This window comes from Sprattus sprattus, assembly GCF_963457725.1.
Source record: "Sprattus sprattus genome assembly, chromosome: 1".
Taxonomy (NCBI): Eukaryota; Metazoa; Chordata; class Actinopteri; order Clupeiformes; family Clupeidae; genus Sprattus; species Sprattus sprattus.
The window spans coordinates 55,374,811-55,393,308 of NC_137920.1; the positions used below are offsets into that span (position 1 = coordinate 55,374,811).

Genomic DNA, 18,498 nt, shown 5'->3' on the forward strand with positions numbered 1-18,498 from the left:
AATAGAATAAGGCTGTGTGGAATGAGAAGTAATAATCAGATGCAGCTATTGCTCTTTCCACAGAAAGTGATACAAGAGAGGTCAGGCCAAAGTAATATGGTGTGTAAATGAAGGAAATGCCTAACATTCCAGTACTGCTCACTGTCAATTGAACCGTCTGTTCTTAAGATTAGCATAACCATAACTTTAAAACGTTGTTGCAGATTGCATATCCTGCCATTGCTTCTTATGAGAGTTACTGACCAATGATATTACAGTGTCTTGTCACTGTTTTAACTACTTATCATGGCTGCTCTCATGTAACATGCTATAACAGCCTACATCACATGCTTATAAGTTATCTTAACCTTAAAAAATAATGAGTGCTGTCAAGACAACAACTGATAAAGAGAACATGGAGTATAGCATCTACCATGGTATATTATGACATGGTTATGTTAGTCTTACACCTTTAACGTTTCACTGGCAATGTATGTTTTACTCCGATTGCAATCACCATGATCAATATACTTCTTGGTACAATAACTGACAGACAGGCATGAGAATTCAGTTCAACATTTGTCTCACAAGCCATTTGCCACCCTTTCAAGTTTCAATGCGTATAAGGGTTTGACCATCTCTAAGCATCATGAACTTTTGTGCATTTCATGTGATATAGACGCATTTGTCTTGTATCGTAAAGAGGGGGTTTATAGAGGTGCAACTGAAACACCTTTACTAATGACAAACTCAGCCATGAAACTAAAAGTACCTACATTTCCTCATGCCAGGTATCCTAGCTTGTCAGTATTCTCAGCTGGAGCTTTATATGTCTCAGAGTGAAGAGACTGAGCGCAAGTTTAAGCCACTTCTGTCTGCTCTAGTCAATCAGTAGGAAGTCAGCTTCTGAGACTGGCTCTTAAGCATCCTGAAAGCTCTTTGATTGTCACTGTTACTTTCCAGCTCTCTCTGTCTTTGTGTATGCATCACCTTTCATGTCCTCCCTATGCGTTTCTTCCTGCACAGAACTCTCTGTCTGCGCTCACCCTCTCCTGCCTTTGGCTATTTGGCACCCTCTTTACCCTCTGTCTGTTCTTCGTCCTTCTGGGAGTCTTTTCTTTCATCGTTCTTTCTTTCGGTTCTATCTTTCGTGGTTTCCATGGCGCCCCTGTCTCCATCGACGCTCCTCGCCTCATCTCTGTCCCACTCCCCCACCTCCTCGGACACGGAGTAGATTTGCGACTTGCCCGCGCCTCGCTGGCGCAGCTGCAGCGCACCCTGGTTTCGGTCGGACGCCTCTGTGTTGGCCTGCTGTTCCTCCGCGGCCTGGCTGGGGACTGAGCCGTTGGCCAGGCCGCTGAAGGCCTCAGGCGGCCGGGGCACTGCTTTGGCGCCTCCCTGTTTCAGCATTGAAGTGGCGGTGAACAGGTTGAGTTTGCTCTTCAGCTGCCCAGAGGATGCTGGCTGAGAGCACCTTTGAGAGTGGTCAGGAAACGGCAGGCTAGAGGACCCAGCGCTCCCTTTGACCGCCTGCAGGCCAGGTTTGCCACCTTTCAGCATGCCTAGCACCTCGTATCGGAAGCTGGATATGTCCTGCTTTAGTTCCTAAGGCAAACACATTGTCAACAACATTTCTTATTAGATTCCATTTTTAATTAGATGCAAATATATGCATATACTTCAACCACATAGTTAACTCTTTGAATGAAGAATGTTCACTTCGGTTTTTTCTATAAAATAACCTCAATACAATGACAAAAACAAACTGCATATTTGTGTAACAGGATAGGTCATTAGAATTGTACTGCATGTAGTGTCTTAAATTGTATACCTTAAAATTTTCTTCTGTCAGTCCTTCCTCTGTCTTCGCATCTCTGATCATTGCAGCCACATATCTCTTCACTAAATTTTTGAGAACTTCCTTTAAGACACAGACAAAACCCTCAATGAATCTTATTGATTAGTCAAACCTTAATGAGTTTAGTAACCGACTTTGTACTACACTAATTGTGCCTAGCAGAATGTGCTGCTACCACATAAATCAAAGCAGAAATGGGCTAAACGTAGCAGCGACGGGCTCTGGCACACGGTTACAGAAAACACTAATGGCCGTTCTGCTCTGAAGGAGACATCATTACCTGGTACTGGTGATTTATTCGCAAGTTCTCTGCAGCACGTATCTGAAAAAGATGGAGGTGATTAGACTCCATTGACTTTACATTGACAGAGAGGCAACCACTCTCCTTCTTTATTCTATTACATTACTGATAGAGAGAGGCAAACGCTCTCCTTCTTCATTCTTTTCCATTACCAATAGATGGTTCTAAGCATGAACTCCCACAAAGAGTGTGGAGAATAAATGAAAGGCTGCCACTGCACAAAAACAGGCCACAGTGTTAAAGCCTTCATACTTGTTTTCCCCTGTTCTATAGGGACTACACATTCAGTTTGTTTACTCACTGTTCATTGCTTTTAAGCTTAAAAGTGCTATAGTGTGTGTGTTACATGTTACAGTCAAATATTTGATAATGCTTAAATGGTTTTTGATTTAATGTGCCTTTGTTAATTAACCTATTAAGCCAATGCAATGTTTCTGTTGTCTAGTTGTTTTGCCTTGGTCAATGATCTGAGGATCGATTGTTTTTGCCTAGGGATGTTTTTGGTTCAGGTGGAAAATCGTGAGTCTCTCTGTTTGACGACTGTTGAAAAAGTAAAGAGCATTGAGTTTGACGAAGGAATTTATGACTGACTCTGGTTATTTCTAAGTAATTCAGAGGTATAACATGTGTGTATTCATAGTGTATCTCTTTATACTACATCATTGCTGTGTGCTAAAGTGGGGTTTGTTCAATATATGTTTGTGTTGTCTTACCCCAATCGTTTCAAAAGTCTCTGTTCTTTCAATTCTTGTCCTCCTGAAGATGCGTTTCTTGGTCCACTTAAAGAGGTACCAGAGGGACTTTGGGCTGGGGATGATATTGAAAGGAGGTGGTAGAGTACCCCCTTCTTCAAAGTAGCTCATCCACAGCTTAGTCCTGGCAAATTTCCACTCAATGTCAGCATGATCCTGAAATAAATACCCAATGTTTATATGGACTAACAATGTAACTGTTGTTGTTTGTGTTTGCCTGGGATTATGTGTGTGTGTGTGTGTGTGTGTGTGTGTGTGTGTGTGTGTGTGTGTGTGTGTGTGTACAGTACCACTCAAATGTTTGGACACACTTTCTCATTTAATGTTTTTTCTTTATTTTTATTATTTCCCAAATTGTAGATTAATACTGAAGACATCAAAACTTTGAAAGAACACATAAACAAAAGGTGTTAAACAAACCAGAATATGTTTTATATTTTTTTAAATAGCCACATTTTGCTGTGATGATAGCTTTGTACACTCTTGGCATTCTCTCAAACAGATTCATGAGGTAGTCACCTGGACTGATTTTCAATTTACTGGTGTGACTTGTCAAGAGTTCATTTGTGGATTTTTGCCTTTCTTATGTTTTTGGGACCATCAGAGGCAGGGTTGGTTCACAGTGAATAGCCGTTAAACGCTATGATGAGGACCGCCCCAGGAAGGAAGACCCAGGGCCCTATCTTGCCGATCAGAAACGCAAGTAGGACGGCGCCAAACACAAGTAGCTGTGTGGGCGGCTCTATGGCGCAGTTGCTATTTTAACGCCGGAAAAAACACACATGCCCCCAGCGCAAGTGTCAAAAGGGTTGGTCCAAAGGAGGTTAATCAGCCATAGGTGTGGTTTGGGCGTAATATGCAATAAACCAATCAGAGCGTCATCTCACATTCCCTTTAAGAGCGAGGAGCGCATAGCGGCTTGTTATTATAATGCCTGAATTACCTGGAGGAAGACCGTGAGGCCACCAGAACGTGTGTTACCAGAAAAAATCACGGCAATATTTTCCCATGCTTGTTTGGAGAAATGTTTCTACTTTCATTTCTCGTTTGTATTTTTTCAGTTACTAGCATTCGTTTTTTGGTGGCAACATATTTGAAATAAAAGTCACAAAAACATACTTTCCGATGATTTGGGTTCACCCTCACTGAATCACTAGGTTATGTATGCATGGTAATAATATTGCACCCATCGGCACATGCAGTTCAACCTCACGTCTTCCAAGCCAAGTCCTCTAATCTATCCTCATTTACACATCCATTAGTCATGGCAATGTTGTGTAAAACACTGGGGGGGCACGTATGTGAACATGGGTGCAGTCTATAGCGCCAAGGACGCCAGGAAACTTCTCCCAGAACGCCTGCTTAGCCCGCTCTTGGCTGTCGGGTGTTACGGGAAATGTTATGAATTCCCCAGCATGTCGGACTAGACCTGAACTGCATGTATAGCCGAACTTATTGTAGACTGTGATAGGGACATTGTGCGTCTGTCCCCAGCTCATCTGCCAGAGAGAGAGCGAGTGAGGGTGAGTGTGTGTGTGTGCACGCGCACTTGTGCGGCCAGCCACTGATCAGGCTCTCCTCTCTAATGATCTCTCCCTCTCCCTCCCTTTTCTCCTTATCTCGCCGCAGAAATGTGTTAGGGACAGTGTGCGTCTGTCCCCAGCTCATCTGCCAGGAGATGGCAGACATCAGAACCGCCATTACAATTAACCTGAATCATTTGGGTCAATGTGTACGCTAGATGTATGCCTATTTTTAAAATATCTTGGATATGGATATCACAATGATTTCCTCATGTGGTAAATACTTTATTTTCCTTGTAATTATATATGGCTTGCCAAAAAATTGGTGTAAATCTCTTGTGTAGATGACAGAAGTAAAGTGTAGCCTATAGGTCCTATACTGTGCGGGCAAGCACATGCGCCCTTAAAATAGCGTTCTGAATACGCGTTACAGACTTTAGACATTGCGCCTCTGACATTAGACCAGCTTTTTTGTGGTCAATGGCGCACGGCGCACGGCGTTGTTTTGAAACTGCAAAATACCACTTGCGCCAGAGAAACGCCTTCTCTGTTCCGCCCCCTCCCATGTCGACGCAAGTTCATTTCGAAGCGCGCCTCTGGAGGGAAAATCGTGCTGTGCGCCGGGTGCAAGATAGGAATGATACATGCGTCGGTGACAATGTCAATTACGCTGGGTGCAAGATAGGGCCCCCAGTGTTACCTCTGCTGCAGAGGATACATTAATTACAGTCATCAGCTTCAGAAACCGCCAATTTACAGCAGCTCAGATTAGAGCCCAGATAAATGCTTCACAGAGTTCAAGTAGCAGACACATTTCAACATCAACTGTTCAGAAAAGACTGCGTAAATCAGGCCTTCATAGTCTAATTGCCAATGCAAAGAAGCCACTACTGAGGAAGAACAACAACAAGAAGAGAATTGCTTGGGCAAAGAAACACAAGGAATGGGCATTAGAACAGAGGAAATCTGTACTTTGAGTCCAAATTTTAGATTTTTGGTTCAAACCACCATGTCTTTGTGAGACGCAGAGAAGGTGAGTTGATTGTTTCTGCACGTGTGGTTCCAACCGTGAAGCATGAAGGAGGAGGTGTGATGGTGTGGGGGGACTTTGTGCTGGCGACGTTGTTGGTGATTTATTCAAAATTCAAGGCACACTTTACCAGCATGGCTACCACAGCATTCTGCAGCGACATGCTATACCATCTGGTTTGCGCTTAGTGGGACCGTCATTTGTTTTTCAACAGGCCAATGACCCCAAACACACCATCAGGCTGTGCAAGACCAACAATCACCGACCTAAACACAATTGAAATGGTTTGGGATGAGTTGGACCGCAGAGTGAAGAAAAAGCAGCCAACAAGTTCTCAGCACCTCTGAGAACTCCTTCAAGACTGTTGGGAAACCAGTCCAGGTGACTACCTCATCAAGCTGATTGAGAGAATGCCAGGAATGTGCAAAGCTGTCATCAAAGCAAAAGATGGCTACTTTGAATAATCAAAATATGAAACATATTCTGGTTTGTTTAACACCTTTTTGTTTGCTACATAATTCCATATGTGTCCTGTCATAGTTTTGATGTCTAAGGTTTTAATCTACAAGGAAAAAACACTTAACGAGATGTTGTGTCCAAACTTTTGACTGGTACTGTATGTATGCATGCATATATGTGTTAGACAGAGAAAAGAAGGCAAGACAGATATAAAGAAAAAAAAAGAAAGAAAGAGAGAAAGAAAGAAAGAAACAAAGAAAGAAGAAAAGAGCAATCCATCAAATGAGTCATCGATTTAAACCCTACAGCTTTCCAATCATTAGCAAGAAGACGGTGTGACTAATAGACTAAAACAATAACGAGAGAATATAAGACAGATGCTAACAATAACACGAGAGAGAGCAGGTTGGAATGTTACGGGAAACTTACAGCAATGTGCTGGTAGGAGTTGTTCATCATGGCAATAAGCATGTTCAGAAGCACCACCAGGGAGATGATGTTGTAAGTTCCAAACATGGTTGCTCCTACAAACTCAGTGAACTCATGGTCTGGCTTGACATTGGTGACATACAAGCTAATTAGGCCAAACACCGACCAGAACAGGGACTGCAGCGTCTCAAACAACCTGCACCAAACAGGAGAGAGATCCAAGATAAAAGAGGCAAGGCCAGTACAGGGAAGTACATTTCAGCATATGTCTTACCATTGTATAGGGCCAATGGATGTAGGGCCAATGGATGTATTTCAGTGTGATGTAATTTCCTGCACCTTTTTTAATTTCCTTGGTATCTATTTCAACTACTTTAACTTTGATATCTCAAATCTAATGTAACATGATGAATCAGGGTTGTGTCAAGTTAAGCCTTCACTCACGTGGAGAACGCATTATTCTGGTCCTTACAACGGATTCCCTTGCAGTTGTCTTTCTCGTCTCTGGCCTCTGTCTCGTAGTAGAAGTAGAGCTGGTTGAGGCCGTTGGCGAAGGCCAGCAGCACCAGGCAGTAGATGAAGAGGAACTTGAGGATGTCCAGCAGCATGCGGCCGAGCGAGATCTGCAGCGGGCCCAGGTGTGCGTTGGCCGTGAAGAGGGAGATGAGGCGCAGAGAGCTGAAGATGTTGGCGATGGCGAACAGGGCCTCGGCCACTAGGGTTGGGTGCCACATCTCCCACTGGTTCCTTGGCTTCGTGTCACCATACTGACAATAGAGAGAGAGAGAGAGAGAGAGAGAGAGAGTGAGATTTTATTTTTTGATTTTATAAAAAAACTTTATTGGTACCATAATCAAGCACCTCTCATACACAGTTCCTCATGAAACAACAAAAAATACATAAACAAGCATAAACTACTCCATCAAAGGAGCAAAAAAAGAAAATGTGTCATGAAACCCAAAACAATGAGCTCCATGACAGCACCACACTTCATCAAAAAACTCAACTGCACCCATCAACCCACAAAAAAAGTGAAAATCAACAACAATTCCCGACTTCAATAAATACCTTTTGGTAAAACAGACACAATTCATGAAACAGTATACTTTATCGTTTCCCTCTACGGACAGAATAAACCCCTGTCGCCCACAACGGAACTCACAACCGATGTGAGGGCACTCAATTGCGCCTTGCGCTGTCTGCGTAGCACGTTGACTTTTTTCTTAAGTCGATATACTTCGAGTTCGTCAAAGGCTCCAGCTTCTTCAATTAAACACTTAACATCATTTATAAACTGCATCTTATCCTTGAAATAATCTTCCACACGCACCCCCTTCATCCCATATGTGTCTTGTAGAAACTAACTAATTTCTTCCGCTTTGCAGACAACGGACAGGCTGTCGGTCTGCGAACAAGCTGACCAGTTGGAATCGGATGAGTGCCCTGACAGGCTGGAATCAGATTCGTACTCTTCATCAGATTGAGTCCAACCAGCCTTCTTTCCTTCACGAGACCCAGAAGAGTCTGTGACTGACTCCAGGGAAATGAGCTCAGCCACCTCACAACTTGCCACAGCAGCCTCGTTCACAGCCAGGTCAAACACCACAGGTTCAGTCACGACAGGCTCAGCCACAACAGACCCACCCACTCACCAGCCGGAGGTGCGAGGCGGTCCGACACGACAGGGCCCGCCACAGGGACGTCTGTCAAAGGGGAATCAGGGGCAGGTGGATCCGATACGGGAGAGTCAGCAGGGGTACCCGTAGATCCAGCTGCAGTCGACTCGTTCCTATCGGCACCCTGATCTCGATCCTTGGCAGTTTCCTCCCCTTTTTCCGGGCAGGCTCTCGCCTATAACACTTCATCATCGAGTCTGACGTAGCAAACACTACATAGTCAAAACCATCAACTGTAAGTTTTATCATAAGTTCGAGGTCAGCCTGTCCATTTTTCAGGACCATATAAACCTGTCTTCTAAAAGGGGACACTATTTTTCCAAAGCGAGATAACTTGCGTACAATAACTTCGTCTTTAATAAAAGGAGGAACATTAGACAGGATGCTTTTCCTCAAAGGACGTCTGAGAGGAAGAACGGGAGTAATTTCGCCCCCAATAGCAATGCCATTTTGAATGACCTTGTGGGTTTTTTCGATTGAACTCAAAAATAAAAGAATCGCTTTGTTTATTCTCGAAGCAGAGACTACATTTTCGTGGCCTACGACTTCTCCAACAGCTAGACTGCACTCCTCAATGCTAACCCTCGACTCCACTTTCACGCCATGGCGCCGGGTTAAATATTCAAAATCCATTGTTCCCCGAGGTGCCATGCACCTCCGGGAAAAACAGCCAAAGACACAAAATCAATAGACCACCTAATGGTCAAAACGAAAGTATATATATATACAAATAGACACAATACAAAACATGCAAACAAAGTTAGAAAAGTAAGAAAGCCACAGACGGCAACCTGTCGCACTCACACTCAGCGCTCCGCCCACTCACTCCCAGCATGCCAGAGAGAGAGAGAGAGAGAGAGACAGATAGAAAGAGAGAGAGATAGAGACAGACAGACAGAGACAAAGGGATGCTGATAAATTACCAGAAGTGTATAACTCCTCATCATCATTCACAAGTCATTTCATTAACAGTCCTCCTTATAAAATGATAATTACTGAGCTTTAAACATGTTCTCCACAGTCACTTGGACTGACTTGAGAAAACCTCAGAGATTGCAATAAAGGCAGCATACATCTAGTTTGATCTTCAACAAGAACCGAACATAACCACGAGTATCAAGTGACATGGTTTTAATATCACTACCAGACAGGCAGAGAATGTCTTCATAAATAAACAAAACACTAGACGACACTAGACTAGACAAGGGACTTTTGGAAGGGTATAACCATTGTGTAAAAGGGCTTGACTGAAAGTACATTTTGACTTAGTTTCCCCAAAGGAGTATGGAAGTGAGAGGACTATGTGGTGTGTTTTAAAGGCCAAACAGATTGCAATTTTGGGTTTGATTACAGTGGTGGTGGTTGTCTGGTTCTCTGTTCTATGTCAGTGGAGTCTGTTTGAAAAGACAGAGATCATGTTTAATAGAGGCTTTGTCTGCTTGAGATCTGGTAAATTTACTTTTGTTTTCTCTGGCTTTGTTTATCTTTCCTATTACTTTCCTTTCATAATACATAATCTCTAACATGTGAAACACTGACGGACAGATCACATCCATACCTGTTGTACTGTCATGAAGGACCAAATATCAAAATTCACTAACCTGACATCTCAGGTTACCTCAGGACAACAAAAACTATCTCTGTGTCAACATTATTTTAACCTTTTCACTTTATCATTACAAAGCAAGGCCATACATACAGGCTCTCGTCTAAGATGTACAGTAGCTATGGTCCAGAGAGATAGTTACTATTTACCTCCTGCCTTCATACCTTTGTGTATGCAACGATCTTCAGGGAGATGGTGGCCAGATAAAGGGAGTTCATGACAAAATCCATTAGATTCCACCAGTCATGGATGTAGTCCTGAAAGCCGCCATCCCACATCTGCTTAATCTCTGCCCAGATAAAACCTGCACGGATAAATTCATTTGCATGATTTCATTATCCTCCACTACACACACATTATCGCCTCCCCACAAGGATATTAGCCTGCTTAAGGAGCTGTTATCTTACAACGTGGCTATACTACACAATCTCCTAATGCCCACAATGGCTCAGTACTGGCTAACATTACCTCAAACACAGGGCGAGATGTAGCTAGCTTTCACTCATAGACAAAAGATAGTAGATAGAATGTTAGACTAAGCTCTGAATACTAAAATATATGAACTGACAATAAGGCTGGAAAACATGATAAATGCAGTATGATTTAGTATAAAAATGTATTAAAAAGTATTATAGTATGCTGTGGATAAAAGTGTCTGCTAAAAAAGGTACCTAAGACCCAGGGGAGGATCATCCATTCCACTATGGTGGGGGCAGGGCCCTGCCTATCTGGCTGGGAACTGACAATGTGCTGGGAGGCCAGGAGGAGGAGGAAGAGGAAGGTGAGGTAGGACGCTGTGTGGCAGATGAACTTGATGAAGGGCTTGCGGATGAAAAGCCCAAAGCTGTTCTTGGGCACGGTCATGTAGCACAGTGAGAAGAGGGGGAAGAGCAGGCCGATGAAGATGCATGTGACTGACTTCCCCATCCAGTGTTGCTTCCTCCAACCAGGGAACTCGTCATACCAGCGGGACGCCAGGAGCTGCTGGCAGTTGGGCTGGGCCACAAACTGAACAATGCAGGGGACATAAATCAACACAAATAATGTCAGTTTATTGGGTTTAGGCCTATGGTATAACAGCACGCAAAGGAAGGAGCAAATTGTACAGATTGAAACAGCATAGGCAGTTAAACATTCTATCAAAGTTCTGGAGATCAGGATTTCACCCTTAATGTCCTTGAAACATCCCTAAATGGACTGGCTTATGGTCTTTGACTGTGAACTGTAATATTATTTATGAAAATGGACCCCTCTCCCCACCCAGCTTGTAAAAGGTCATGGTGAATACATAAGGTAAATAATGCAGGACTTTACTGTCATTGGTGCAGCATGATGTCTCTAAATACCATCTCCATCAAACCTCATCTCCCTCATACAAGATGGACTCTGGAGGATCATAGACTGAACTTCTTATCCAGCTTAATGTTAATGCATTAAAATGTATACAAAGGCATAGACACAATACATTAGGAACTTAGCGTAGGTATGTCAGTTATCGGACAGTGTCAAACATCGGCCATTCTGTTAAACAATCAAATGCATTCAAAAAGTTTAATAATGAATAAACAATAGATGTGCTCAGTTTAATAATGGGTTAACATGACAACGCAAATGTGCCGATAACACACGCGGTCCGATAATTAACACTGTTACGATAGATAATAAAAAAACACTATCAGACAATGCAGAAACAGTAGTGAAAACAGCTTTCATCTGGTTACATTTAGCTGACTGACCAAGACAAAGGACCCCTTGACAATGTGACAGCACAGTCTGAGGCTCACTCTCCTCTGTGAAGCCATGCACAATATCCATGCAGAAAAGGCTCCCTCGGGAAGGCAACCAAAAGACAATGACATACTTTAATTAAAAACAAGAGGCGTTTGATGATGGAATGCAGAGGAACAAATGCTTCTGCTTTTGAGCACTTCCAGCGTTGGCTTCGAATACACAAAATCACCACCCTCCCGAGAGGAACGCTAAGAAACATCTGTTTCGCACACATACATCTGATTTGAGGCTAAATCAACCAAACATGATTTACACGGTGATGAATACAGATTGACTGTACTGCCAGAGGAGAGCAGGGGTTGAAACTAGGTGCTCGTGCCATTTGTGTTATCCAGAGGAAAGAGCATCATGACAGTAACACAGAAGAGGCTCTCCAGAAATCAATTAAAACTATGTTGTGAACTTGTGGTGCAGTTTACATCCAATTCAAGATGTTAACACGTGACAGGGAGAAGGTAATGTCTACAGGCCTGCTGGATCTGAAGAGGCTTATAATCAGAAGACACCCCTGGAGTTTCACAGCAGTGGCTCTCACTTGTCAGAATGAATCTCCTGCTGTTCTCAAGTGCCTGGGTTAGTGATGGGGGACGTATACTTAAGAATAGTATTGACATAAGTTCTGGGAGAACTGTACTGTAATGACAACCATTATGCCAAGTCTCTAAACTCTACTTTTGTTTGTAAGGTCATAAGAAGTGAGACAATGACAGAGTTCTCCGTTGCCACAAGGCATACCACCAAAAACGCTTCAACATGCATGATTTCCATTGATCTGATTGAGGAAAGGCGTATCATATGGTGGTTATTAGATGTTCTCTGTTTTGTGTACTCTGGTTTAAGCTGAAACAGAAATACCCCACAAGAAGCAGGTTAAAAATCCCTGTCATTTGTTTGTCATGGTTCTTTTATCATTCACTTCAAAAACTGGGGCAACCCTTGATGATGCAATTTCTCACGGGTGGCATACTTAATCTGCCAGAAACTAAAGACTTAGATCATTGGTTAGGCATTAAATATGGATGGTTCATTTCATCCAATCTCTGCAACTAATGTTCTAACATTCACCCCTTTGGCTTTAGGGCCTCTAAACTGTATTTATTTATACATTGGAAACACTGTGGATATGGATATGGCTGATCTGAAATTCACATGTGTGCATGTGTAGATCAAATGACTCACAAACACTGATCCTGACATTGACAACCAGTAACAAACAAACCACTAGGCCTGGCTGATAGCTGTGAGATATAGCAACGTAGCAGGGCTTAGTTATCAGGCTAATGTACACGTTGTGCACAAATTGAAATCATTAATGATGAGGAAACCCATCATTTCACCCATCACCGCAATGATCAGCCATATACTCCTCTCCAGCGCTGATTATTCCCTTTACCAACATGCTAATGAGGCGGCCCCTGTTCCGCATGATTTCACTGTGAGCCGTTCAATTTGATGTGATGCAGCGGGCTAATGCTAATGTTAGCTAAAGTTCACAGCAATCCAGCCTCCACCTCAACAGCCACACACACACACACACCAGACTGCAGAGGATTGGGGCCACTCCACTTCCACGTTGCCATGGGAACAAAGATTTCCACAGATCCATATCAAAGTTAGTCCCGGAGAGAGGACATTAATATTTGCTTTTCCTGCCTCTGCTCAGGGGGTGCTGACAAGGCTGATGCTTATCTCTTTGGTGAGAGATGGCAATGACATTCTCTCCTTGGAGTCAATAACCATGCGGCTCTTCATAGCTCTCTCAATCAATCCAGGCAAATTGGGCTGTAGCTCATCACATGTGTGTAGTTAGATTAACAACACAGGAGGTTACCATATTTTTTAGTTACCTTGCAGATGTACTTAACAAAAACATTGTTTACCTTGCATTGCAAGGTTTAATTTTACAAACAAATAACATTTTAAATATTAATTTGGTCAATTTAGTTTCTTGATTTTGTGTAACATCTAACTAAACGACAGATTAAAGACCTCACAGTGATTGAATGTGATGGAACCCACAGTACTCTCAACTTTCTGGCAAGCATAAAGCTTCCTCCCTGCAATGCTCCACATGTACAGAAGAGGGCAAAATATGCCCATTTGAGAACTTTGAGTACTAATACAGGAGATTTAAGCAGCTTTAATCAGCTCTACAGTCTGTGAATCTGAACTGCGTTTGCACAGCCAAAAGATTTGGACTGACGGAGTGAATAGCCATGAAGAGAAACCTCATTTAGATTACTAGGACACTAATGATTAGGTCCTGGAGGCAGTTCACAATAGAACTATCCTTACTTTTCCGGTTAAGTTTTTACTTGGTTTAGTTTGGTTGGGTGTGGCATGTTGTGGTTGGGCTTGGTTTGGTCCAGTTCTAGATGTGCTGGTCCCAGAGAATGCACAGCAGGGGCCCAGCTGGGCTTTGGACTGTCAACTGACTGTGTGAGCACTAACTAACTACCATGCTAGTAATGCATTGTTCTCCTGTCCCTTTCATGCCTGCCGTAAACAAATCCCACTCTGCATGGCCTATGTACCTAAGCGTAACACATCAGTTTCCCCTACATCAGTTGTCAGGTACTCTTATGACATCATGGTTTGTCTTCCTACCTCCTTCTGGTGGTACTTGATGGCAAGTTTCAGCCGCGCCAAGTCGTTGCTCGCATCCTCTTCCAGCGGGTTCATGTCGTCCCTGTAGTTGAGGATCATCTCCAGCTCGCGGGAGCTGCGCGTCTGGTCCAGCAGGTCCTTGGCGAACTGCTTGCACTGATGCGACAACTCCTCGTACTCTGACTTGAACTCGTTCTCCACCTTGCTGAGCTCCTGCAGCTCCCAGCTGAGGCGGAACGCAGTGAGGAATGGGTCCTCGCTGGACAGGGCGATGAGCGAGGGGCTGGACAGGGCCCGGTAGATGTTGAGGCGCGAGCGTGAGTGCCGTAGGCTGTCCACGTCCGAGCTGGACACGCACTCCACGCAGTTGCAGCGCACCTCGTGTGGCTGAGGCACCGACACCCCCTTCTGGACCAGCAGCTTGATGATCTCATAGTTGTTGGTGTGCGCGGCCAGGATGATGGGGGTTATATCCGGGGTGAAGTCCGAGAACTGCTTGTCGAGCAAAATGGGTGGCAGGACATGACACTGGTGAAAAAGGATATGCAGAACTTAACACCTATTTGAGCAGAACTTAATTGATTTCATTAGTTAATCAGCTGACCATGTTGAGAAGGCCTGACACCAATACACAGACTTTTAATGTCCAATAGGGCATAGGAAATTACCTAATGTTTGTTTAGGTTACCATGTGTTAAACCCATACAAACCGACAAACTGGAGTGACTTGATTTGTAATTGTCACTCAAACACTGAGGTCCAGCTTAATCAGATATCTTCTACCGCGGGTTAATGCATCCGTTCTTTACTGTGCCCACTGACCTGGTCAGTACATGTCTTCAAAACCCACTTCCTTTCATTATCTGGTTTTTAATTTCCTTGCCTGTACCACAGCCAGGGCCCTCATCAATTCAGCAATCCTGAAGGCACTGAGCGGAAGACCAAAAACGACTGAGTTAAAATAAATGAGAAACACATTCAGTCAAAACAGACAGCGAGTGATTTCGGGCCAGCAGACAAGGAGAGTAAAAAAAAAAGAGCTGAGAACGGAAATTATGTACTGGAACATCAGAGTGGTTTGAAAAAAAAAAAATCTAGTTAGTGAGTGTTCTTCACTGAGGAAGCAGAAAGAGTGAGGCGAGGGGATGATTAGGAACACGCTTAGCTCTCTGTACAAGCCATGATTTTCTCAGTTAATCAGGTGGAAAACCAATGTCTCCGCTGCCACGAGAGACCCCACTGCCAGACCTGTTAGGGGCTGCCAAGCTGGTCTGACACACCATGAACCACTCTACTGTCCATAATCCCTACATCCCATTCAACAGGCAAAATACCAGCATAACTAAAGGGAACATTCATAGCAGGTGCTTATTCATCTATTCTTGTGAGGAGGTGCTGGATGTGTGCCATTTACATGAGCTAGGAGCGTGCACTCATTAAGTGTCTACATATTAAGATCAGCATTTGATTAAACTGCATATTCTGATTGACCAATGAACCTCCATTTTTTTGTCTGTAAATGGTGCACTTAACCAAATCAAAACCATTTAAGTACACCTTGGTACATGTGGGTTACCTCAGGAGTAACGATGCAAAAGTGCATTTGACATCAGCCTCAGACTCTCAAACAGGGAGTTTCATAAATCATTCACCTCTCATCAACCACAAAACCCATTAAACAAACATTCACCACTGGAGCATTTCAGCCAGTGTAGAAACAAATGCAAGAAAGGCTAAAATATATGCCACATGCATTCAAATGAATATAACACAAGTTCAATATATAAATATATTATTGAGATATGACAGACCTAGAACTTTAATGTGCCAGCCGTGTTAGATATGGCACAAAACAGCATGCTTTAACTTGTCACACAGGTGCTTAAGGCAGTGTACTGAATGAACCCTATGAAACTGTACTAAATGTGTAAAATAGAGAGGCTCTAATTGAGACATAGCCAATGTGAGTGAAAGACAGAATGAAAGAAAAGAAAAAAAAATGTCATGAAAGGTAATAAGGACGAACTGAGAGCAAGCAAATCATTCTTCAGTGATGTTTGTTAGATGGATGAATGAGCAAGAAGGGGACAGTTCATGACTCATATGACTATGAGAGTCTCTCTGGGAGTTTGAATGCAGCTTTTTCTCTTTCATGCACAACACCGGTGCACGTGGAGAGCTCCTTACCTGCATCCCCCCGCTGGGCTTCTTGTGATTGAGCAAGAGCTCCACGGCGCCAACCACCTCCTTGCGAATGGCATGAAGCAAGGCATCCCCGATATAAACGCTAAAACTGAGCAAAAGTTCGATGATCTCCAAGTTCTCATTCTCGATGCCGATGAGCAGCGCTGTGCGTCCGAGCGGATCGATACAATTGATGTTTATCTTAAAGTAGATCTCAGCCTCCTCCAGTGCCTGCTTCACACTGGCATAGTCTCCCTTCTCTACTGCAGTCAGGTAGCTCTTTTCCTGTGGAGAGAGTTCAGACTCGGCCCTCACGATTCGTAAAGGGATGCGGTCCTGGTATGAAGAGTTGTCTGTTCGACCGTAGTACAGCTGTGACATTGTTGCTAAGCCATCACTGAAGCTGCTTAGAGAGAGGAGAGAAAGAGAGAGATGCAGTATTTACAATGGTTCATCACTAGCCCTTTTTCCGGGGCCCTAGGCTTTTTTGTTCCCTGGCTGCCCCCATTCAAGGGGCCCAGAATGTGACGTGAATGCTGTCAAACTAACCAAATAGTATCATATAATTATTAATAATAATAATGATACCAGATTTTTCCTAATTTATCTCACTGTGATTCTCTCTGGTTAGTGTTTTGACACCATTCTGTGCTTTGCAAAACTATTCTAAAAAGAAAATTGGTTTAATGCTTGTTCATTAACCCAATCCCAACAGCTCTTAACATGTAAAACATCATACAATATACCACATGTTACATTTACTGACACAGCTTTAATTCAATAGGCCTACAAATGTACTCTATGAATCATCCAGGACTCAGAAGGTCTGCATAACTGTCAATGTAAGACACATCAAATTGTACTGAGGCCAGCATTATCTATCTGAGACCAAGGTCATCTCAGCTCCTACTGCAGGCCAACCTACAGAATCATGCTCTGGGTTCGTTGATGTAAGGTGTCAGTAATGCTAGCAACCTGAAAAGCACAGGTGCATTGAGTCATTGACTACTGGGACTGTTCTGCAAACCCTAAAAACGTTTTGCTGCTGCTGAACAATAAATCAGTCAAAGGACTCATTTCATCTTTTACCATTGCTTTGATAATAGGTTAGATGCAGGCTATTACTTTAGTGAAAATAGGGCTGGTTATGCAAGAAGAACTTCGCTAGCAAGGGTATTAAACTATGTGTTTCCTCATACCATTTTTGTTGCAAAATGTTTGGCAAATAGATAATAAGGCCCCCACCTAGTTCGCCAAGACCTGCAATTGTTTCTGTGCTTCAAGGAGAATATGAAGAAGATGAGGAGATTGATGTCACTTTACCTTTATTTGAGCTCACTTTTGTTTCTGACGGGTAAATGGCAACTACTAGTTGTGTCAGGGTAAAGAGAGTATTCAAAAGAGTCTTCCGCGAATGTGTTCGATCCTTCAAGGCTCACAGTTTTAGATGAGTATGGCTGAGGATACGTTTTCACAGGTTGGTCAACTTTTTTACAACCATGAGCTACCTAACCTAGGCAAAAACAAACCGGACAAATCTACCAAATATGAATGCGCCTCTCCACTAAATCAATTATATTATCTATCAACTTTTCCCTGCTCCAGCTGAACGTTTATGCCAGCACTCAACAAATTGCCGCTATTTGTTTCAACGCGATAAAAATTAGATGTGCGCTTGGAAATAAAACAGTAGCATTCGTTAGTGACACAACGCAGGCATGTATGGACTACTCACCTTTTAACTAAGGATGTGGTTCTACTCTATTCTCCATTGATACAGAAGCAAACGCACAACAGGTGCTCTACATGCACAAAATTTACCATAAATCCATCGACTCAGGTGTCACAAGCAATAATCAATTCCGAAATAAAGGATGTGAATAACTGCTCCATTTGAAGTTGAGTGTTACACCAGTCAACAGATGTTAAACCAATACAAAATTTCTTCGGATCCATTCCAAAAGGTTCTCTCTGCGTTGTGTGTCACTTCCATAATGCATGTTGTTGTGATGACAGAAACTACTCAGTTTGTCTTCTTTTCCTTAAAACACTGAGCAATGAATTGGTATAAATAAACTGGAATCCAACGAAAACAATTTGAATAGCCAATGTAATAACGCGGTCGTTCACACGCATGGCGCATAGGTTGCTGAGACCATATCCCACCGTTGTCGGTCCGCACTTGAATCCAGCTGTTGCTGCGTCTCACGTGTGATTGTCACCTCTTTCCTCAAACTGAATCACTGCACTCAGCATGCGGATCTCCCCTCAGTAGCTTACATAGCGTAGCCTACTTGAAGACA

At 43.1% G+C, this 18,498-nt stretch overlaps 1 protein-coding gene across 1 annotated transcript; it reads right to left on the reverse strand.

The window, feature by feature from the left end:
* Window positions 1-1,041: 1,041 nt before the first annotated feature.
* Window positions 1,042-16,576, reverse strand: LOC308370404 (short transient receptor potential channel 4-like; the record flags this gene model as incomplete). The annotated part of the gene is made up of 10 exons (XM_080845056.1): window positions 1,042-1,584; window positions 1,811-1,900; window positions 2,118-2,159; window positions 2,852-3,046; window positions 6,332-6,527; window positions 6,776-7,098; window positions 9,778-9,917; window positions 10,285-10,621; window positions 14,012-14,530; window positions 16,199-16,576. The coding sequence occupies 10 exons, from the start codon at window positions 16,574-16,576 to the stop codon at window positions 1,042-1,044; spliced, it is 2,763 nt and encodes a 920-aa protein (XP_080701182.1).
* Window positions 16,577-18,498: the final 1,922 nt, after the last annotated feature.